This window comes from Homarus americanus, unplaced genomic scaffold, assembly GCF_018991925.1.
Source record: "Homarus americanus isolate GMGI-L3 unplaced genomic scaffold, GMGI_Hamer_2.0 scaffold26351, whole genome shotgun sequence".
In the NCBI taxonomy this organism is placed as follows: domain Eukaryota; kingdom Metazoa; phylum Arthropoda; class Malacostraca; order Decapoda; family Nephropidae; genus Homarus; species Homarus americanus.
This window is the reverse complement of record NW_024724368.1, coordinates 4,320,209-4,344,925: the sequence shown is the minus strand read 5'-3', so window position 1 is coordinate 4,344,925 and position 24,717 is coordinate 4,320,209. Positions and strand designations below refer to the sequence as shown.

At 49.3% G+C, this 24,717-nt stretch overlaps 1 protein-coding gene across 1 annotated transcript in view; it reads left to right on the top strand.

Moving 5' to 3' along the window:
• The first annotated feature begins 1,410 nt into the window (after positions 1–1,410).
• The window catches only part of LOC121864275 (ras-like protein family member 10B), a 54,559-nt gene continuing 31,252 nt past the window's right edge, over positions 1,411–24,717 (top strand). The window contains exon 1 of the mRNA XM_042363361.1: positions 1,411–1,423. Coding sequence (XP_042219295.1) covers positions 1,411–1,423 — 13 coding nt within the window. The remainder of the gene's footprint in view (positions 1,424–24,717) is intronic.

The window sequence follows — 24,717 nt, the reverse complement described above, 5'->3', positions numbered from 1 at the left end:
CCACCATCAAGCTCCATAATGCTCATCACTCTTACTAACTCCCAGGAAGAGTTTTGTTATGGTAAACACATGAGCTATTAACTGTAGGGGAGCGAATTAACAGAATCACTGAAGGGGTCATTGACCTTAAACCACCAGACAGTAGTTATCAAGGGAGCCAAATTATTTAAGGTTTTGCAATGAGTTATAAAGTATTTTTCAATTTTTAATTTAGCTCATTAGTTTTTCCAATGAGTTAAAAAAATTCAGTGAGCTATTAAGGTTTGTTTTAATTTAGCTAATAAGTTTTTCAATGAGTTATCAAATTTTTACCAGTGAGCTATTAAGTAAATTTTTTAGCTCATAAGTTTTTTTCAACGAGTTATAAATATTTTTTTTTTTACATAGCACAACTTACCCCATACCAGTCAAGTCTCAGGGCAGTTTTGAGGCCATATTGTCCATTATTCTCAAATTCCAAGTTGGGTCTTAAGAGGTCTGGTGTCGTTATTATATATCTTCTACCTAACTTGGAATTTGAGACTACAGATCCGGAACTAATTGGCATATCAACTATATAACCTTCCTCTTTACCCTCCTCCCCCTTCTGTTATTCCTCCTCTTCCTCTTTTTCTTCCTCCTCCTCTTCCTCCTCCGCTTCCTTCTCCTCAAACATACAGTAGAAGAGAAAATAATGAACGTGAATTTCCAGCTTGTAGTAACGTCACGACCCCCATAGCAACCAAGGACCAATCAACTCCTCAGAATGGTCATGGTTGCTAAGGAAGCCAAAGGTAGGGGGGAGGAGCTTAGTCAACGGGACAAAATAAACAAGTATTGCGCATTGTACATCCCTTGTTGACATTCGACTCATAAACGTTCCCAATCGACTCATAAACGTTCCCAATCGACACAAATGTTCTCAAACGACTCGAAAACGTTCTCAATCGACTCATAAACGTTCCCAATCGACTCATAAACGTTCCCAATCGACACAAATGTTCCCAAACGACTCGAAAACGTTCTCAATCGACTCATAAACGTTCCCAATCGACTCATAAACGTTTCTCAATCCTCACGTGTACGTCTTGCAGTATTAGATATGGTAAATATAAGTCTTAAGTAATTTCTAACCATGGATAAGTTTGAAGTGTTATTTATATTGTAAGTATCATTTAAGGATTAAGTAATTTACGTAGTTGATCTGTAATACTCTCTCTCTCTCTCTCTCTCTCTCTCTCTCTCTCTCTCTCTCTAGCCATACTCTAACACGTCATTTTCTCATTACAGGTATGTCCCAGGTGTCAAGTCGTCCAGTACAGGTGTGTATGTGTGTGTGATGTGTGTGTGTGTGTGTGTGTGTGTCTCCGCTGATAAACATGAAAGGAAACAGGAACGGACGAAGTAGTGGAGAGAATGTAATCCCCAAAAATGGGTAAAAGAGGTAAGCAGGAGATCGGCTCTCATAAAGTGCGTGTGTGGAGGAGGTGGGGAGAGGGAGGAGGAGGGGAGAGGGAGGGAGGTGTGGGGAGAGGGAGGGAGGTGGTGGAAGGGAGGAGGTGGGTGGGAGTGGAGAGGTGGTGGAGGGGAGGGAGGTGGGTGGAGGGAGGGAGGTGTGGGGAGAGGGAGGGAGGTGGGTGGGAGGGAGGGTGGAGGAGGGGGTGGGAGGGGGTGGGGAGGTGGTGGAGGATGTCGGGGAGGGATAAGAAGAAGAGAGAGGGGAGAGGAGGGGAAGAGAAGTAGGTAGGTGATGGAAGAGGAGAGACGGGCAAGGCGGTCAAGAGAGGCTGTCAGGCAAGAATGGTTATATGTGGCACTCGCCAATGGCACAGTGCCTGGCTGGCTGTACCTGATAGGACACACACACACACACACACACACACACACACACACTCGATTTCACTGTCACCTTCACGCCCACACGCCCACAACTGGTCACTCGGGAGCCTAATATCGGTAGATTGTTCCCTGGAGGACACACTCAAGAGAGGGGAGAGGACTATTAAGGCGGGGGGAGAGGGGGCTGGTACAAGGGGGAGAGGGGAGAGAGAGGGGGCTGGTACCAGGGGGAGAAGGGAGAGAAAGGGGGCTGGTACAGGGGGGAGAAGAGAGGGCTGCTATGTGTGAGAGAGAGAGAGAGAGAGAGCGCTGGTATGTGCTGAAGTACAACCCGAGAAACTAATACGTCAGACAGAGGCATAAAAAGTCAATGAATAAAACACACACACACACACACGTTAAAACAGAGATAAGGGAAGTATATGGGATAGGTAGGGAGGTAAGGGAGGGATGGTAGGTAGGGGGAGCGACCACTGATTGCCTCATAATACGCTGTGATCAAGACGTTGTTGGGAGAGCTGAGTGGGATAAGTGCTGGGTGACGGCAGATGAAATGTCTTATGTCTTTGTTACTACCAGGCGACAGACGACTTGCTGGTGGATCTGGAGACGAGGGGAGAGAGGAGAGAGGAGAGAGGAGGAGAGGAGGAAGGAGAGGAGGAGGAAGGAGAGGAGGAGGAGAGATGATTTGTTTGTGGATTTGTTAGTAGGAGGAGGAGGAGGAGGAGGGAAAAGAGAAGCTAGCTAGGGAAGAGCAGGAGGAGGAGGTGAGGAGGAGGAGGAGGAGGAGGAGGAGGAGGAGGAGGACGAGGGAGAGAAGAAGAAGGAGGAGACAAATCTATCATCAACACTAAAAAAATAACTCCCCCTCTCTGGGACCCTACACACTGCAGAAAGCCCCGCTGAAGACTTGTCATCCCTGGGGTCGGCTCTAAATAAAATTCGAGATTAAGTAGAGTTGAACTTTGATAGGTACACACAGCCGGACGGTATCACAGCCGGACGGTATCACAGCCGGATTCCTGGAACGACGTGATTTTGACCTTAAATTTTGATTGGTTGAGGACGGTGGGGGGTGGTACATAGTGGTAGTAATAGTGGGGGAACTACTACATGGTGGTGGTGGTGGTAGTACAGGACGGCAGCAGTAGCAATGGTGGCAGCGGTGGGAAGCAGCCTGAGTACAGAACAGTAGTAGCAGCAGTAGTAATGGTGGCAGCGGTGGGAAGCAGCCTGAGTACAGAACAGTAGCAGCAGCAGTAGTAATGGTGGCAGCGGTGGGAAGCAGCCTGAGTACAGAACAGTAGCAGCAGTAGTAATGGTGGCAGCGGTGGGAAGCAGCCTGAGTACAGAACAGTAGTAGCAGCAGTAGTAATGGTGGCAGCGGTGGGAAGCAGCCTGAGTACAGAACAGTAGCAGCAGTAGTAATGGTGGCAGCGGTGGGAAGCAGCCTGAGTACAGAACAGTAGTAGCAGCAGTAGTAATGGTGGCAGCGGTGGGAAGCAGCCTGAGTAGAACAGTAGCAGCAGTAGTAATGGTGGCAGCGGTGGGAAGCAGCCTGAGTACAGAACAGTAGTAGCAGCAGTAGTAATGGTGGCAGCGGTGGGAGCAGCCTGAGCAGAACAGTAGCAGCAGTAGTAATGGTGGCAGCGGTGGGAAGCAACCTGGTACAGAACAGTATGCAGCAGTAGTAATGGTGGCAGCAGTGGGAAGCAGCCTGAGTACAGAACAGTAGCAGCAGTAGTAATGGTGGCAGCGGTGGGAAGCAGCCGAGTACAGAACAGTTGCAGCAGCAGTAGTAATGGTGGCAGCGGTGGGAAGCAGCCTGAGTACAGAACAGTAGCAGCAGTAGTAATGGTGGCAGCGGTGGGAAGCAGCCTGAGTACAGAACAGTAGTAGCAGCAGTAGTAATGGTGGCAGCGGTGGGAAGCAGCCTGAGTACAGAACAGTAGCAGCAGTAGTAATGGTGGCAGCGGTGGGAAGCAGCCTGAGTACAGAACAGTAGTAGCAGCAGTAGTAATGGTGGCAGCGGTGGGAAGCAGCCTGAGTACAGAACAGTAGCAGCAGTAGTAATGGTGCGCGTGGAAGCAGCCTGAGTACAGAACAGTAGTAGCAGCAGTAATGGTGGCAGCGGTGGGAAGCAGCCTGAGTACAGAACAGTAGCAGCAGTAGTAGTAATGGTGGCAGCGTGGGAAGCAGCCTGAGTACAGAACAGTAGTAGCAGCAGTAGTAATGGTGGCAGCGGTGGAAGCAGCCTGAGTACAGAACAGTAGCAGCAGTAGTAATGGTGGCAGCGGTGGGAAGCAGCCTGAGTACAGAACAGTAGTAGCAGCAGTAGTAATGGTGGCAGCGGGGCAGCCTGAGTACAGAACAGTAGCAGCAGTAGTAATGGTGGCAGCGGTGGGAAGCAGACTGAGTAATGAGATGACCTCACGTTCAATACCACAATAGACAAGCGTGGGCGGTTCAACATCATCCTCCTCGCCCGCCGTACAGCCACTTACATATATCCCAACCTTCGACTCAGTGGGTTCTCAGGGCCAGGAAGTACCATACCAAGGTTAGATTTTTACGGCCCTGTTTCTCTCCCCCTCCTTCCCTGAACTACAATATCAGGGCTATGTTGAGGTATAATAATATTTGGACCACAGTAAACACAACAACACAAACAACTTCATCAACCATAAACACAGCAAACAATACAGCACAAACAACCTCTACCTCTCAAAACATAGCAAGCAACACAAACAATCACCACATCTATCACAAACACAAAACAAACAAACACCTGAAAATGCAAAAGACAAACATCCAAACATCCACTGCCACAGAGACCAGACACACACCCCCACCACCCCTTATATAACAAACTGGAACCCAATATAAACAAACATATAGTCGTCCCAGCTCTTGCTATATGGACTAGAGTGGTGAGGCACGGTGGGGTGGTGAGGCACGGTGGGGTGGTGAGGCACGGTGGGGTGGGGTGGTGAGGCACGGTGGGGTGGTGAGGCACGGTGAGATGGGGTGGTGAGGCACGGTGGGGTGGGGTGGTGAGGCACGGTGAGATGGGGTGAGGCACGGTGAGATGAGGTGGTGAGGCACAGTGGGGTGGGGTGGTGAGGCACGGTGAGGTGGGGTGGTGAGGCACGGTTGGGTGGGACCTAACCTAACCTAACTAACCTACCCACACACCCTTACCTATCAACCCCACCATCTTCAATCTTACGTTGTTCAGGAACCTAACCTAACCCAACAAGACGAGGATTATCGGAACCCTTCACACTTAACAAACTTTTACCCTAACTTTATCCCAAGATGGTCGGAGACGATATTGTCAGGAACAAACTTTTTTTCTTCGTCTTGTACTTTGATTCAGATGTCATTGAAGTCCAGGTGAGTTTAGTGAAGGATTTAAGGATTTCGTGTGCTGGGGGGTCCTGGGGGATTAACGAGTGTGGGGATAGTTACAAGGGTTCTTCTTCTTCTTCTATTTATTATTATCATTATTATCATCATCATCATCATCATCATCATCATCATCATCATCATCATCATCACCACCTTTACACTTAGTGGCCAATAACCACCTTACTAATCAATGGCTCTAAAAATATCTCACCGTTAACTGTATTGAAGTAACTTAAGAACACAGTGATAGGAAGCGGGTTCTCTCCACCCCCGGCTCACGTTACACTCCATAATGAGGAGGTGGGAGGCGACGTTCCTTTCTAGTCTTGAGTTACGTCTTGGTTATAATGAGAGGCGCTGCTTAATAGCCCCCAAAAATGATCTTAATGGGATGAGGACGATGGTTTAACTCTGAGGGTGATGGTTTAACTCTGAGGGTGATGGTTTAACTCTGAGGGCGATGGTTTAACTCTGAGGAGATGGTTTAACTCTGAGGACGATGGTTTAACTCTGAGGACGATGGTTTAACTCTGAGGACGATGGTTTAACTCTGAGGACGATGGTTTAACTCTGAGGACGATGGTTTAACTCTGAGGACGATGGTTTAACTCTGAGGGCGATGGTTTAACTCTGAGGACGATGGTTTAACTCTGAGGAGATGGTTTAACTCTGAGGAGATGGTTTAACTCTGAGGACGATGGTTTAACTCTGGGACGATGGTTTACTCTGAGGACGATGGTTTAACTCTGAGGACGATGGTTTTCTGAGGACGATGGTTTAACTCTGAGGACGATGGTTTAACTCTGAGGACGATGGTTTAACTCTGGAAGATGATGGTTTAACTCTGAGAACGATGGTTTAACTCTGAGAACGATGGTTTAACTCTGGAGGACGATGGTTTAACTCTGAGGACGATGGTTTAACTCTGGGGAGATGGTTTAACTCTGAGGAGATGGTTTAACTCTGGGGAGATGGTTTAACTCCTAAAGACGATTGTTTAACTCCGAGGATGGTTTAAACAATCGTCTTCTGAGATTTAACCATCGTCCCAAAATAAATGACAACAACAACAACAACAACAATAATAATAATAATAATAATAATAATAATAATAATAATAATAATAATAATAATAATAATAATAATAATAATAATAATATAATAATAATAATAATAATAATAATAATAATAATAATAATAATAATAATCACACACATACTTAACACTATACGGTGCGTCTTGCAGGAATAAAGTTACAAACAGGTCATTAAAAAAATAAATTAAACACTGCTTACGCAAAACGCGCGCGACACACACACACACACACACACACACACACACACACGCACACACACACACACACACGGCGTATCACCTTTAATGAACGAGATGTACCCAGGTAACACAATAGCCCCCTTCCCCCTCTGGGTGATTGGCACTCCTACCTGGCACTATACACCATCATCTATTGTGCCTACGTTGACCATCATTACTATACCTGCACTATATTTCCTGCATGCACGTGTGTGTGGTGTGTATGTGTGTGTGTGTGTGTGTGTGTGCAGGATTTGTTTGTGACGTAGGAGAGAGACACTGTTGTTTGTGTCCAGGTTTACTGCTAATTGACAGACAATACACGCTGATCCACCGCCTCACCTGTGTCACACCTACACCAGCTGTGACACCCCTACACCTCCACCACCTGACACACACACACACACACCCTGGAACTTTCTGTCGTGTGAAAAATTGATAAGGTTATTTTGGATATAACCTCAGAATAAATCATTAACTTTAGTGATGCAAAGTTCCCTGAGAGAGAGAGAGAGAGAGAGTGTGTGTAGTGCGGAAGATGCCTCAGCAGTGGTTGAGTGCCAGAGGGTATTATAACGCCATCATAAAAAGAGAGGGGGGGGCGATGGGTAGAATGGGTGGGGGGGGGTAGGAGGAAGGGTGGATGGGTGGGGGGATGGGTGGTGGTGTAGGGGGAGGGTGAGCTGGAAGGACACGAATAGGAGGATTAGAATCTGGCACCATCCCCAATGCTACCTCAGCCACCCCTCCCCTCCTCTTCCCCGCACACAACACCATTTAAAATTTGTATAGTACTCATATCCAACACCGCACTGTCTCTACACACCATCATACAACTCCATCCCCCCCCCCTCTTCCCCCTCACCCCCTCCTTCAGTCACAAGCAAGGACAGATATTGCGTAACAGGTCCCCCCCACCGGCCGTCTCTGAATAAATCTTCCTCAGCAACGACACCAATGGATGGTCGTCTATTCAAACTCTTACACGCGTATTATATAAACAGTATCCTGGGGGGGGGGGCTGTATATCTGGTGGTAGTCTGGTAAAATGGTCGGAAATGGTCGAAGAATGGCCCTGAAGACACACACACACACACACACACACACACACACACACACACACAACACACACACACACACACACACACACATATATCTTGATTCACCTCTCTCTCTCTCACGGCGACAACCCCCCACCCAAACATGTCACCTTGGCGAGGCCTCTTCTTTGGCATTGTTCCATATCCTTATCCCAGTTCGCCTCCTACCTCCTTCTCCTTGTGTGTGTGTGTGTGTACATCAGGTATCACATTCAACACACACCACACACACCACACCATACCACACCACCCCACCCACATCAGGAGTATTACATAACATTCTATCCTCCGATCCGTCATTCTTCCCGGCTTCAATATTTACCAACATTCCTCGCCACGCAAACCATTCCTGTTTTCATTCTAATCACGGGGAAATATTCTGGTGTTTGTGGGGAAAATGTTCGTATGTTTGTGGGAAAATATTCGTGTGTTTGTGGGAAAAATATTCGTGTGTATGTGGGAAAATATTCGTATGCCTTGTGGGAAATATTTGTATGTATGTGGAGAAATATTCGTGTGTGTGTGAAAATATTCGTGTGTTTGTGGGAAAATATTCGTTTGTTTGTGGGAAAATATTCGTATGTTTGTGGGAAAATATTTGTGTGTCTGTGGGAAAATATTCGAATGTTTGTGGGAAAAATATTTGTTTGTGTGAAAATATTCGTGTGTTTGTGGGGAAAATATTCGTGTGTTTGTGGGGAAAATATTCGGGTGTTTGTGGGGAAAATATTCTTGTGTTTGTGGGAAAATATTAGTGTGTTCGTGTGAAAATATTCGTATGTATGTGGGAAAATATTCGTATGTTTGTTTGTTTGTTACTCTGGCAAGAACTTGAAGTTAGGTTCTGGATTAATTAATTCATGGCTGAGAGAGAGAGAGGCAGGCGCCGGGAGTAAGTGAAGGCCCCAACACGTAACATAATTAAAGAGTTTATCTGTTAACCAACTTCACCACTACCACTCTCTCTCTCTCTCTCTCTCTCTAAAACTGGTCTTTATGTAATCTTTTAAACTGCACTTAATTAATTGAGAGATTACTTTTATTTGTATTTATCTATTATTATTATTATTATTATTATTATTATTATTATTATTAGTGTTGTTGTTGTTGTTAATATTAGTGTTATTGTTATCATTATTAGTATTGATAACAAAAATAATAATATAGTGTCCACTAACCAGAGTAATACAAAATCACTCCCTCATAACACAGGTAAACTAATTCTTTACCATACACCTGTTAATCACCCCCATTAGGCCAGGTAGGCAGGTAACAGATTATCACCATCCTGTCACCACTTTCATAATATTCTATCACCAATCTAGACTTTTATTTCACTTTTTAATAGAGTTTAATGTATATATAAAATCGATTAATTTAAAATTTTTTGCTGTTATTTTTTTTAATGTATGTCAATTTATATTTTCGATTCAATGTTTTTCAGGTATTTTTTTTTTACGTTTTTTATATATATATATTTTTTACCATATATGGTTTTTAATGTAATGAGTCTAGTGATATTTATTTTCAGTGACAATTTTATTTAAACCCTTTGAGTACGGTGACTTTAACCCTGCTGTCCACGGGTTAAAGTTCCCGTGTTCAAGGGGTTAAATACACACACACACACACACACACACACACACACACACACACACACACACCTAACCAAACCAGACCCAGACCCACATCATTTTACATTTCTCTTTCAACTGATATCAAACCCAGATGAAAAATACTGAACTATTTACATTTTCATATTTCTAAATTAATGAATCGCTCCACCACGTCACCTCCCCCACCCTCCCTCCCCTTTTCCCCTCACCCATCACCTTCCCCACTTCCCGCCCTCTTCTCCTCTTCCCTCACCATCTCTTCCCTCCCCCCCTCACATCCCAACACCCCACCCCCCAAAAACCCAGGTGATGTCATTTAGGTTTTTATCACACTTTGACAATACCACACCATAATAGGTCTCACGTCGACACTTTAAATTGAAGAACAGAACAAGCATAAGTAATGGCGCAACTCTGTCATCTGAACTGGTCACTCAGGTCACTTTAAAAGCCATTATACCCACAACAAACAACAGATGTGAATCCCAACCTTTTACCCCTTGATAAAGAGTAAACACTGAGTCACTATAGACACAAGAGGAGAGAAATAAGAGGAAGAAGAAAATATTTGGTGGTGTGTGTGTGTGTGTGTGTGTGTGTGTGCGTGTGTGTGCGTGGTTGTGTGATACTATTATTGACATCATTAAATAGTTTTGACTCAGAATAAGATCTACCACATCCACTTATACTACCCACTTCCTCACCCATCCACACCTCCTCCCTCACACCCTACCCACCAACACCCTCCACATACACAACAACACCATCAATCAGGTGCATTTTTTTTACCATTCTGTATACAAAATGAGACAGACAGACAGACACAGAGACAGACCAACAAGAGACAGACAGATAGACAGATATATGAGGTACAACATCACGGGGTGGAAAAGGCGCATCAAATTTACCCAAGATGCTCCCAGAAAGGACAGAGACGGTGGTGGCGGGCAGACCAGAGCAGAACACCGTGAAATTAGTCTCCTGCCACCACCATCACCACCACTACCTTCACATCACCACCACCCTTCACCACCACCACCACTACCCCATCACCACCACCACCACTACTACCACCATCACCACCACCACCACTACTACCACCATCACCATCACACCTCACTACTGACACTACTACCACCATCACACTACCCTTCCACCACACACACTACTACCACCATCACCACCACCACCACTACTACCCATCACCATCACACCTCCTACTGACACCACCACCACCACTACCCTTCCACCACCATCCAATACCCACCATCACACCACCACCTCACTACGCACTACTACCACCATCAGACCTCACTACTGACACTACCACCTTCACCACCATCACCACCACCACCCATCACACCTCACTACCTGACACTACCACCACTACCCTCAACCACCACTAACCAACCACATACACCACCACCACTGTCACCACTACCACCACTACCCTCTCCACCAGCCACCACTATCACTATCCTCACCACACACACACCCTGGCGACAATTTGCTACGAGAACATTTCACCCCAACAAAATCCTGCTGGTGGTATAAGGCGGCCCACTCCCACCCCATGTTGTGTTAACGTTATCACCTAGTGTGTGTGAGTGTGTGTGTGTGTGTGTGTGTGTGTGTGTGTGTGTGTGAGAATCCTACAACACTGAGATTATGATCATACAATAACAATAACAGATACAGTTATTATCCTAAGACTGGCCACACCAACACACCAGTCACGACCAATGTTACCTCTTCATACATATTAAGGTCGAGTGGGACAGAGATGTGGGAGGTGAGAGAGGTGAGATATGAGGGGTAGGTGGAAGGGTGAGAAGAAGGAAGAAAGGAGAGGATGAGGAGGAGGAGGAGGGTATGAGGAGAGAGGGGTGAACAGGGGGGGGTTGAGTGGTGGGGGTGAGTGGGGATGGCGAGAGTCAAGCTATGAATATATTAGACCAAGACAGTCACCTAGTTGGAACTATCACGTCTACAAGCCTAGCTGCTCACCACTCTCCCCCAGCTCGCCCCCACCTCCCCCCACCCCCCCAGCTCGCCACCACTCTCCCCAGCTCGCCCCCCACCTCTCCCCCACCTCTCCCCCAGCTCGCCACCACCTCCCCCCAGCTCCCCCCCTCCCCCAGCTCACCTCTCCCCCAGCTCGCCCCACCTCCCCCACCTCCCCCCAGCTCTCTCTCCCCCAGCTCCCCCCACCTCTCCCCACCTCTCCCCCAGCTCCCCCTCTCCCCAGCTCGCCCCCCACCTCTCCCCACCTCTCCCCCAGCTCGCCACCCTCTCCCCCAGCTCGCCCCCAGCTCCCACAACTTGTCCCTCAAGTGCGTCACCACCTCGCCTTCAGGCCACCACCACTTCGCCCCCCAGCTCGCCACTACCTCGCCTCAAGCTTGCTCGCAGGGAAAAACAGCAGTAGCAGCAGGGGAAAACAGCAGCCAACAGCAGGGAAAACAGCAGTAACAGCAGGAAACAACAGTAACAACAGGGAAAATAGCAGCAACAGCAGCAGGGGAAAACAGCAGTAACAGCGGAAATAGCAGTAGCAGCAGGGAAAAGAGCAGTAGCAGCAGGGAAAACAGCAGTAACAGCGAGAAAAACACGCAGTAACAGCAAAAACAGCAGTAGCAGCAGGGAAAACAGCAGTAACAGCAGCAGGGGAAACAGCAGTAGCAGCACAGGGAAAACAGCAGTAACAGCAGGGAAAACAGCAGTAACAGCAGAAAACAGCAGTAGCAGCAGAAAACAACAGCAACAGCAGCAGGGAAAACAGCAGTAGCAGCACGGGAAAACAGCAGTAGCAGCAGGGAAAACAGCAGTAGCAGCACAGGGAAAACAGCAGTAACAGCAGAAGGAAAACAGCAGTAACAGCAGGGGAAAACAGCAGTAGCAGCAGGGGAAAACAGCAGCAACAGCAGCAGGGGAAAAAAACAGCAGCAACAACGAGGAAAACAGCAGTAGCAGCACGGAAAACATCAGTAGCAGCAACAGGGGGAAAACAGCAGTAACAGCAGGGGAAAACAGCAGTAGCAGCACGGGAAAACATCAGTAGCAGCAGCAAGGCAAACAGCAGTAACAGCAGGGGAAAACAGCAGTAGCAGCAGGAAAACAGCAGTAACAGCAGGGAAAACAGCAGTAACAGCAGGGGAAAACAGCAGTAGCAGCAGGAAAAGCAGCAGCAACAGCAAGGAAAAAAGCAGCAACAGCAGGGAAAACAGCAGTAGCAGCAGGGGAAAACAGCGGGTGGTGTGGCGTGTGGGATCTTAACTCTGTCCAGAAACTAAAGCTGCCGTGTCGAATCCCGCCCTGCCAACTCCCCCCTCTCCCCTTCCCCCCCCGCCCTGTCCTCCCCCTCCTTTCCTCCCCTTCTCCACGCGCACCTAGGCCTACCCACGCCACGCACCCACCCACAACCCACCTCCCCCTCACACACACACACACCGTAACCTTGGCAAATTTCCAGCCATCACAAAAGAGTGTAATCTGAGGGTAACAGATTTCCAATGGTCTTAAATGGAGGACAAAACGTGACTAACAACCGCAACCAGACAACCACACAACCTAACCTAACCTCAACCTAACCTGACATAACCTACCCCAACCTAACCTGACATAACCTACCCCCAACCTAACCTGACATAACCTCCCCAACCTCACCTAACCTGCACAACCTAACCTAACCTACCCCCAACCCAACCTGACTGTACACCCAACCCCTGACACAACCAACCTGCCCCAACCTGACCAGCACCAACCTGCCCAGCCTGACATAACCTGCCCCCAGCCTAGCCTAGCCTGCCCCAACCTTACACCAACCTGCCCCAGCCTAGCCTGACATAGCCTACCCCAACCTAACCTGACATAGCCTGCCCCAGCCTAACCCTGACACAACCTGGCCTGCCTGACTACCCTGACCTGCCTCCCAAACTACTTAACACCCACCCCAACCTAACCTAACCTACCCCCAACCCTAACCCTGACATAACCTACCCCCAACTAACACAGCATAACCTACCCCAACCTAACCTGACACCAACCTACCCCCAACTAACATAACCTGCTTACCCCCCAACCTAACCTAACACTACCCAACCTAACCTGACATAACCTACCCCCAACATAACCTGACATAACCTACCCAACCTAACCTGACTAACCTACCCCCAACCTAACTTGACCTGCCTACCCCCCAACAACTAACCTACCCCAACCTACCCTGACATAACCTAACCTACCCCCAACCCTAACCTAACCTACCCCCCAACCTAACACAACCTACCCCCAACCTAACCTGCACATAACCACCCCAACCTAACCTAACCACAACTCCGACCACTCCATAAAACACCAGACCTCTTCCACCATGACAATCTTGCTCACATCAAAGCAATTTCTGCCCTGCGAGTTAAGAGTCTTTGCGTCCCTCCAGGGTATCCAAGCTCCCCGTCATTAGGATTCTGGGGAGGGAGGAGAAGAAAAAGAGATAGAGATGGGGTTCAGGGGAGGAGAGAGAGGAGGAGGGAGAGAGGAGTCCAAGTCAACTTACTTTCACTTTTAAGGAGAGGAAGGAGATGGAAGAATTCTTTGAGATACGGTAACTCTCTCTCTCTCTCTCTCTCTCTCTCTCTCTCTCTCTCATCTCTTGTTGTGAGTAAAAGTTTCAAAATTCAGTAAAATTCCAAAGTATATTTTTACCCTCATAAACTCCGGCAAAACAACACCACCACCACTTGAGAACTTTATTTTGGTCAACGCCTCGAGGACGACTTGTTGCTGATACTTGAGTGTGCTATAAGTTCAAGTTGTGTCTGTCTCTACTGCAATGTTTATAGTCACGTTAGGTATTGTTGTATCATTCATTCTTTTACACACACACACACACCTCATCTCCCCAAAGTAATGGTCCCGTTAACGCCTGCCTCGCCGTCCGTGTGCCCGACCGGGCCTCACACCGCCACCGCCGCCGCTGTTGTCTTCCTGAGAGCAAAATAATTTTCTTCCCCTTCTTGTGTTAGATGTGACCTTCTTCTTCTTCTTCTTCTTCTTCTTCTTCTTCTTCTTCTTCTTCTTCTTCTTCTTCTTCTTCTTCTTCTTCTTCTTCTTCTTCTTCTTCTTCTTCTTCTTCTTCTTCTTCTTCTTCTTCTTCTTCTTCTTCTTCTTCTTCTTCTTCTTCTTCTTCTTCTTCTTCTTCTTCTTCTTCTTCTTCTTCTTCTTCTTCTCATACGTCAAGGCGCCAAATCTTTATAGAAACACAAAACTCTATTCGTGAGGGAAAAACTAATGGTGGGCGGCAGGAGGTGCAGCAGCAGAGTAGGGCAGCAGGAGGTAGGGCAGCAGGAGGTTGGGCGGCAGGAGGTAGGGCGGCAGGAGGTGGAGGACGCTCTTGTTAACTGGAAAATTGACTTCCAGACAAACTGTGGACGTCCAGAACCCATCCACGACCTGCACCCACCACCCACCACCCGCCTACCCACCATCACAGCCCACCACTCCTACAGTAACCCACCCCCACTCTCCCGCCCGCACTATAGTCTTACTCCCTCCTCCTTGTAACAACAACAACAACAACAACAACAACAACAACAACAATAATAATAATAATAATAATAATAATAATAATAATAATAATAATAATAATAATAATAATAATAATAACATCTCCATCAAGTCATAGAGGTGCAGAAGAAAAACAGAAGGTGGAAACTCAAAGAAAACGATGAATAAGATAAAGAAATGGAATAAAAGGCGAAATAAACACAAACAGTACATCAAGTCTGCGTACGAATGGGAGAAGTTCTCTTAAAAATGAACAAAAAATGCATTAAGAGTTGAATAGCACAATGGGAGAGACCGTAGTGTGTTTGTGGTGTGGGAAGAATAGGCCACCTCACCTAACCACCCCACCCCACACCAAACATATATTACAGGTCAAACAAATTATTCCAGTATGTTGATCAAAATAACAGACGACACACAACCTATTACGCTCTGACTACAACGTGTTCTGTTGTCTTGTTTACAGTTCATCTATATTGTAGACTTTTGTCTACACTGTCTACACTCTGTATACAACACTGGGCTGTATATATTGTTTGTTGTTGTGATGTGTATATTCACCCAGCACCTCTCTCTCTCTCTCTCTCTCTCTCTCTCTCTCTCTCTCTCTCTCTCTTACCTCATCCTACTCTCCTTCCTCCATCCTCTCCATCTGAAACACCAGCCTCCATCATCCTCCATCACCATCACCCTCCTACCCCTTCTCCACCCATCCCATCTACTTCCCCTCACAATCAATCTCCTCCTCCCCTATCCAATCACTCTCTCCTCCCACCACCACAATCTCTCCTCCTCCTCCTCCCTCCCCACCACAATCACTCTCCTCCTCCCCTCCTCTCCTCCTCCCCCCATCAATCCTCTCCTCCTCCCCTACCATCACAATCACTCTCCTCCTCCCCATCATACTCTCCTCCTCCCCACCATCCACACTCTCCTCCTCCCCACCATCACAATCACTCTCCTCCTCCCACCCACCATCATCACTCTCCTCCCCCCATCACAATCACTCTCCTCCTCCCCCCACCACAATCACTCTCCTCCTCCCCCACCATCCACACTCTCCCTCCTCCCCCCATCACAATCCTCCTCCTCCCCACCATCACAATCACTCTCCTCCTCCCCACCACCACAATCACTCTCCTCCTCCTCCTCCTCCCACCACCACAATCACTCTCCTCCTCCCCACCATCATCCACTCCTCCTCCCCACCATCCAATCACTCTCCTCCTCCCACCACCATCACAATCACTCTCCTCCTCCACCACCATCCACAATCCTCTCCTCTCCCACCATCCCATCCTCTCCTCCTCCCACCATCACAATCACTCTCCTCCTCCCACCACCATCCCACAATCCTCTCCTCCTCCCCCACCCACAACCTCTCCTCCTCCCCCATCCACAATCCTCTCCTCCTCCACCACCATCACAATCCTCTCCTCCTCCACCACCATCCCAATCCTCTCCTCCTCCCACCCATCACAATCACTCTCCTCCTCCCCTCCCACCTCTCCTCTCCCACCATCACAATCCTCTCCCTCCTCCCCACCATCCAATCACTCTCCCCTCCTCCCCACAATCTCTCCTCCTCCTCCTCCCTCCCACCCAATCACTCTCCTCCTCCCCACCATCACAATCACTCTCCTCCCCCCCACCACAATCACTCTCCTCCTCCTCCTCCTCCACCACAATCACTCTCCTCCTCCCCACCATCCACAATCCTCCTCCTCCTCCCCACCATCCACAATCACTCTCCTCCTCCACCACCATCACAATCACTCTCTCCTCCTCCACCACCATCACAATCCTCTCCTCCTCCCCCACCATCACAACTCCTCCTCCTCCCCACCATCCCCAATCCTCTCCTCCTCCCACCACCATCCCAATCACTCTCCTCCTCCCACCACCATCACAATCCTCTCCTCCTCCCACCATCTAAGCCTCTCCTCCTCCCCACCATCACAATCACTCTCCTCCTCCACCATCACAATCCTCTCCTCCTCCCCACCATCCAATCCTCTCCTCCTCCCCCACCATCACAATCACTCTCCTCCTCCCCCTCTCAAGCACTCTCCTCCTCCCCCACCATCACAATCCTCTCTCCCTCCCCACCATCCCAATCCCTCTCCTCCTCCCCACCCACACTCCTCCTCCTCCTCCCCTCCTCCCACCCACCACAATCACTCTCCTCCTCCCCCCAATCCTCCTCCTCCTCCCCATCACAATCCTCTCCTCCTCCACCACCCCACAATCACTCTCCTCCTCCCCACCACCATCACAATCACTCTCCTCCTCCCCACCATCCCCTCTCCTCCTCCCCACCATCACAATCCTCTCCTCCTCCCACCACCATACAATCCTCTCCTCCCCCTACCATCACAATCCTCTCCTCCTCCCACCATCTCCTCTCCTCCTCCCACCATCTCCTCTCCTCCTCCCCACCATCCCAATCCTCTCCTCCTCCCCACATCACAATCACTCTCCTCCTCCCCACCATCACAATCCTCTCCTCCTCCCCCACCATCCACAATCCTCTCCTCCTCCCCACCCAATCACTCTCTCCTCCCCCCCCAATCCTCTCCTCCTCCCACCATCACAATCCTCTCCTCCCCACCCCCCTCCTCCCCACCATCCCAATCCTCCTCCTCCTCCCCCATCCAATCACTCTCCTCCTCCCCACCATCACAATCACTCTCCTCCTCCCCTCCATCACTCTCCTCCTCCACCACCATCTATCCTCTCCTCCTCCCACCACCATCCACAATCCTCTCCTCCTCCACCACCATCACAATCACTCTCCTCCTCCACCACCATCACAATCCTCTCCTCCTCCCCAACCATCACAATCACTCTTCTCCTCCCCACCATCCAACACTCTCCTCCTCCCCCACCATCACAATCCTCTCTCTCCCCTACATCACAATCCTCTCCTCCTCCCCCATCCAATCCTCTCCTCCTCCCCCACCATCACAATCCTCTCCTCCTCCCCACCCACAATCCTCTCCTCCTCCCCCTCCACAATCACTCTCCTCCTCCCACCACCATCACAATCACTCTCCTCCTCCCCCACCATCACAATCCCTCTCCTCCTCCACCACCATCACAATCACTCTCTTCCTCCCTACCATCAATCCTCTCCTCCTCCCCACCATCCACAATCACTCTCCCTCCTCCCCACCATCCAATCCTCTCCTCCTCCCCACCATCCACAATCACTCTCCTCCTCCCCCACCACATCATCACTCTCCTCCCCCACCACTCCCCAATCCCTCTCCTCCTCCACCACCATCACTCTCTTCCTCCCCACCATCACAATCCTCTCCTCCTCCCCCCTCCCCAATCCTCCCTCCCCCCCCACAATCCTCTCCTCCTCCCCCATCACATCCTCTCCTCCTCCCACCATCCACAATCCTCTCCTCCTCCCCCACCATCATCCTCTCCTCCTCACCACCACAATCCTCTCCTCCCCCACCATCACAATCCTCTCTCCTCCTCCCCATCCAATCCTCTCCTCCTCCCACCATCCCAATCACTCTCCTCCTCCACCACCACACAATCACTCTCCCTCCAAGTGTACCACGCAGTGGTTTAGTGTAAATAAGCCCTACAATTTCCTCTAAGTGCCCCACAACCGCTGTTCCTGACACTAACGACTCCCTGTAAGCGGCGCCTAATATACTGTCTTATGCACGGGTATGCACACACTCCTGTACAACCCCACCTTCCTCTCTCTCTCTCTCTCTCTCTCCCTTACTCTCTTCGTCCCCTCTCCAACCACCCACCCCTCTCACCCACCCTCTCTCTCCCTCCCACCCTTTCTCTCCCTCTCACTTAAATAGCCCCTCTCCCCCTCCCTTCTCCTCTCTCTCTCTCTCTCCCGCCCCTCTCACCTAAATAACTCCCCTCTCCCTCCCACCCACCAACCCCTCCCCTCCCACCCACCAGCCCCTCCCTCTCTCTCCCACACAAACCTTAATGGTATCGCCCTCCTCTCTCAGGTTCCCTCTTGGTAATATACAGGATTGTTTTTATCACCTTGACGATGCTGTAGTAGAGTCTTGGGAGGTTCAGCAGGGCGGTGTGCACCTCCGTTCTCATTCTGGTTCATCAGATTATTATTGTGTGAACCTCTGAATGGTCTGGGCTTTAGCTATCGTATGGGCTTTGAAAGGTGGTGGTGGTGTGTGTGTGTGTGTGGGCTTGATGGTTATGTGGGCGTGTAGTGGGGTGTGTGGGCGTGGTAGGGTGTGTGGGTTTGATGAGGATGTGTGGGCGTGGTATGTGGGGTGTTGGGGCGTGGTAGTGAGATGTGTGGGCGTGGTAGTGAGATCTGTGGACGTGGTAAGGATGTGTGGGCGTGGATGAGTGGAGTGTTGGGGCGTAGTGAAATGTGTGGGCGTGAAGGGTGGGTGGGCGTGTGGTGGAGTGTTGGGGGCGTGGTGGTGCAGGGTGTATGAGCAGTAGTGTGACGTGTGAACCTGGCAGGGAGGATGAAATATGGACCTGACTGGATCACCACGGGGAGGGGGGCAGGAGGGAGGGAGGGGCGAGAGGAGGCGAGGGCAAGACGAAGGGAGGGAGAGGAGAACGAGGAGGCCAGACAGAAAGTGACTGGTTGCAAGTTTGGGAGAGTACCCCCGAGTTTAGGAGTTAGCGCTGTTCCCCTCACCTAAATGGGCGGCGGTGGGTGGTGAGAGGAAGTGAGCAGTGAGGGGTGGGTGGGCAGTGGGTGTACTAATGAGAGGTGAGGTAAGAGGTGAGGTAAAGAGGTGAGGTAAGGAGGTCAGAAGAACATAAGGGTCAATTTCAAGAGTGAGTCATTAGTGTCTCTGTCTCTCTCTCTCACATCTATTACTGAACCACACACACACACACACACACGCGCGCGCACGCACACACACACACACACACACACACACACACACACACACACACACACACACACACACACACACACACACACACACACACACACACACACACACACACACACACACACACACACACACACGAGCGCACGCACACACACACGCGCGCGCGCACACACACGCACACACGCACACACACACGCGCGCGCTCGCACACACACACACACACTATACTGTATTTCATCTGGGTATTAGGCGGAGGAAGTGACGTTTTATCAGGGATCAAGAACTAGGTTGACGTTTTACATCACAACTGACGCAGGTAAAACTGACTCACTGACTAGCTGACTGAATGAATGACTGATTGACTGAATGACTGACTGACTGATTGACTGACTGAATGACTGACTGACTGACTGATTCACTGACTGAATGACTGACTGACTGACTGACTGAATGACTGACTGACTGACTCGCGGATCAATGACTGTATACGTCTGATGGTGACTCACGAATACTGTCTCGAAGCTCTGAACAACACACCCAAACCTTAAGGGTGTCCCAGCAACCATGGAACACTCTTGCGGAGACACTTGGAACAACACACTTGGTACAACACACTCAGAGCTACCTACCATCGAGGCCACAAGCAACCATCTCCTGCAGACCCACATACAGTACATACATACATCCATACATACATACATACATACATACATACATACATACATACATACATACATACATCCCCGCGGTCTGGCTTAGCTATTATCCAATCCTTTGAAGCTGCAACGCCACGACACACACACACACACACACACACACACACACACACACACACATACACACACACACACACACACACACACACACTAAGTGATTGGTTTTCATCGTGTCTTTAGTGATGGTGGTGGTGATATAAAATGAAAGATAGAGAAAGAAAGGAAAAAGAGAGGGAAAAAGAGGGGAAAGGAGGGAAAAAGAGAGGGAAAAAGAGGGGAAAGAAGAGGGAAATAGGCAATCAGTGAAAGAAAACGTGCAACCAACACGATAATAAGTCACAGCCAAAGATAGGTTAGGTTAGGTTAGGTTAGGTTAGGTTAGGTCAGGTCAGGTCAGGTTAGGTTAGTTTAGGTCCGGTCAGGTTAAAGTGAGGGGGGGCTAACGACCCAAAAGAATCAATAATGAAGCAGCAGGGCAGGGCAGGTCAGGTCAGGTCAAATCAGCTTAAGTCAGGTCAGATTTAAGTGAAGGGGCTAACGACCAAACGAGTGACTAATGAGGCAGCTTTCCGGGTCACTCAGGTAAGTTCTCCTCCCGTGGTCACAAGCCCGGGTAATTAACCTTCCCCTTACCTGCATTGTTTACTTCAGTCATAAATAACTCGTAAAGTCTTCTGAATTATTTATTATGACTCGGTTTACTTGGTGCAGTTAATTGATATTTATTGATTATATATATGTTTTCTTATGGTGTGATGTGGTGTGGAGAGGATGTATGGTGTGGTGTGGTGTGGTGTGGCACTGTAAGCGTGTCGGCACCTTGTTGAATGTCACCAAGCTATATTTACACACACTCTCTCTCTCTCTCTCTCTCTCTCTCTCTCTCTCTCTCTCTCTCTCTGTCTTAAAACCTCCAAAAGATAAATTATCAGTAGACCACACAGTAAAATTTAATACGAAACCTTCAGCAAAATCAAATCATCCAGAAATTAGATTAGATTAGGTTAGGTCAGATTAGGTTAGGTTAGGTTAGGTTAGGTTAGGTCAGATTAGGTTAGGTTAGGTCAGATTAGGTTAGGTTAGGTCAGATTAGGTTAGGTTAGGTTAGGTTTAAGACAAAGTGACTCACCCAAGACCTTCCCATCCACCGCTTCAAACCTTCATATTCTATTCACATCATTCAGTAAGTTGCTTCGTGCGTGTGCGTGTGTGATATCTCTGTCCTTACCCCCTCCTCCCCACCTCTTGCTCTCCCCTCCGCCAACCTACCTCCTACACACACACACACACACACGGGGAGGCAGGATAACGCCAAACTGTCATGTCAGTCGCGGTATCAATGGGAGAGCCATTTTCTTTCATGGTGCGATCAATGTGTTGAAAGACGGAGCGTGGTGGTGATGAGACAGAGGGAGGGTGGGAGAGGAGGTGGAGAGAGGAGGAGAGAGGAGAGAGGAGGGTGGGAGAGTGGGGAGAAGGGAGAGAGGAGGGTGAGAGAGGGAGAGAGAGGGAGGGTGGGAGAGTGGGAGGAGAGGATGGGGAGGGAGAGGGAAGGAGGGTGGGAGAGGAGGGAGGGTGGGAGGGAGGTGGGAGAGAGGGAGGAGGGTGGGAGGAGAATGGGAGAGAGGGAGGGTGGGAGGGAGGAGAGGAGGATGGGAGAGAGGAGGGTGGGGAGGTGGGGAGAGAGGGAGGTGGGAGAGAGAGAGAGGAAGGGTGGAGAGAGAGAGAGGGTGCGGGAGGGGAGAGAGGAGGAGTGGAGGAAGGGAGGGTGGGAGAGAGGGTGGGGAGGGAGGGGAGAGAGGGAGGGTGGGAGGGGAGGGAGGGTGGGAGAGAGGGAGGGAGGGTGGGGGAGAGAGGGGTGGGAGGGTGGGAGAGAGGGGGTGAGGGAGGGAGGGAGGGAGGGAGGGAGGAGGGAGGGAGGGAGGGAGAGGGAGGGTGGGAGAGGGAGGGTGGGAGAGGGAGGGAGGGTGGGGAGAGGGTGGGAGAGGGAGGAGGGAGGAGGAGGGATGGGGGAGAGAGGAGAGTGGGAGAGGAGGAGGGAGGGTGGGGAGGGAGGGAGGGTGGGAGGAGGGAGAGAGGTGGGAGAGGGAGGGAGGGAGGGTGGGAGGGAGGGAGGGTGGGGAGGAGGGAGGGTGGGAGGAGGGAGGGTGGGGAGAGGGAGGGAGGTGGGAGAAGAGGAGGGAGGGGGAGGGAGGTGGGAGAGAGAGGAGGAGGGAGGGAGGGTGGGGAGGGGGAGGTGGGGAGAGAGAGGGGAGAGGGGAGGGAGGGTGGGGAGAAAGGGAGGGTGGGGGGGGGGGGAGAGAGGGAGGAAGAGAGGGATGGAGGAGAGACAGCGAGGATGATGGGAAGAGTGTGCAAAAAGAGGCGAGAGCGAGAGAGAGAGAGAGAGAGAGAGAGAGAGAGAGAGAGAGAGAGACTGACAATACACTTTACCAGCTGATATATTAAACAAACAAAGTACCACACACATACACACACCCACCCATCACTGAGAACCTGTACTATACATTAATATATCGGTAACATTATCTCACCTGACCACCTCATTAACCACCTGTGTGTGTGTGTGTGCCAGGAGTCCAGATACAACATATTCCCTCGTAGATCATTTAATAACATATCTTCACTATCAATATATAATCACACTCTATACACCATCAGGCTACAGGTCCCCCCCCTCCATACACTCTACACAACATAAAAGACCCTAACAACTTTCCTCCTAGCTTCTCTCAACTTTAAAGGTTTCCAATAAAAACAAAAATAGTCACATTGGTAAAAAGGTTTTGAAGTAAATGTTTTATACCCGAGTATTGTGAAGGAAGAAAAAGTTAACACATGTATTTTGATGTGTGTTATGGATTCAGGACACAGCCACACTTTCTCCATAAAAACGTACACACACACACACACACACACACACACACAAGAAAGAAGAGGGAGAAAAGAGACAGGCAGACAAGTATAGAAGAGGAGAGAGAGACAAACTATCAAGACAGAGAAACACTCCTTTTATCTACCCAGCAGCAGGGGTGGGGGTGTGAGGAGCAGAATTGAGGAAGGGGGTGGGAGTGTGAGTGGGGTGAGGGTGGGTGAGGGTGGGGTGAGGGGGTGGGTGAAGTAGAGAGGGGGCAGGATGAGGGAGAGGAAAGAAAAAAAAAACGACACGACTTTCCGGACAAGTAACTTCTCAACTTGATTCACAATGAAGGGAAAAAAATCCAGAGGAGGAGGTGGTGGTGGGGTTGGGGTTGGGTGGGGCTGGGCTGAGGTCATGCTGGGGGTGTGCTAAGCTGGGGATGTGCTGGGACTGGGGATGTGTTGGGACTGGAGGTGTGCTGGGGCTGGGATTGACTCACTATAAGCTGTGGGAGGTGAAGTGAAAATGCTCTCGTGGGAGTTGGTAAAGCCAGTGTCAGGGCTCGATGCGATTTCAGGTGTGTGTTGCTACTTCAGGTGTGTGATATTACTTCAGGTGTGTGATATTACTTCAGGTGTGTTGCTACTTCAGGTGTATGTTGCTACTTCAGATGCGTGTCGCTACTTCAGGTGTGTGTCGCTACTTCAGATGTGTGTCGCTACTTCAGGTGTGCTTCTCGACAGCCTTTACATGAGACACTTACTTTCTATACCTACCGTAACTTTGGGCGGTATATACTTTAAAGATATACCTCCTTGAATATATCTTCCTATGGTATACTAAATTTAGCAACGAGACCGATATATACTGATAAATACCTCCATACGGTTATTATACTAAAACAAACAAGCACTGAGGTATATTTCTTCAACACGAGTTTTCGGTATATCGAGCTGGTATATTCTCTACGTTATAGTTATGTGTGTGTTATAGGATATATACTTTTTAAAGAGTGGTTTAAGTATATGTGTGATTGATGAGTAAATTATCTACAAAGGTCAGGTGAGGTGGGCTCTCTCTCTCTCTCTCTCTCTCTCTCTCTCTCTCTCTCTCTCTCTCTCTCTCTCTCTCTCTCTCTCGTCCCCCTGACTTGACAATGAAGGAAAAAATAAACACATACATACATACATACACGTACACTCCATCTACAAGCATACATGCATACACACACACCACCTACACAAACATATACACTGCACCTACACACACACACGAAAGAGAGAGAGAGAGAGAGAGAGAGAGAGAGAGAGAGAGAGAGAGAGAGAGTATAAGTGAACAAAGTATAAACTATACAAGTGAGTCAAAGTGCAGCAGTATGGTGGGGAAGGGAGGTGGTGTGTGTGTGTGTGTGTGTGTGTGTGTGAGCTGACTGCCTCCCACTTACAC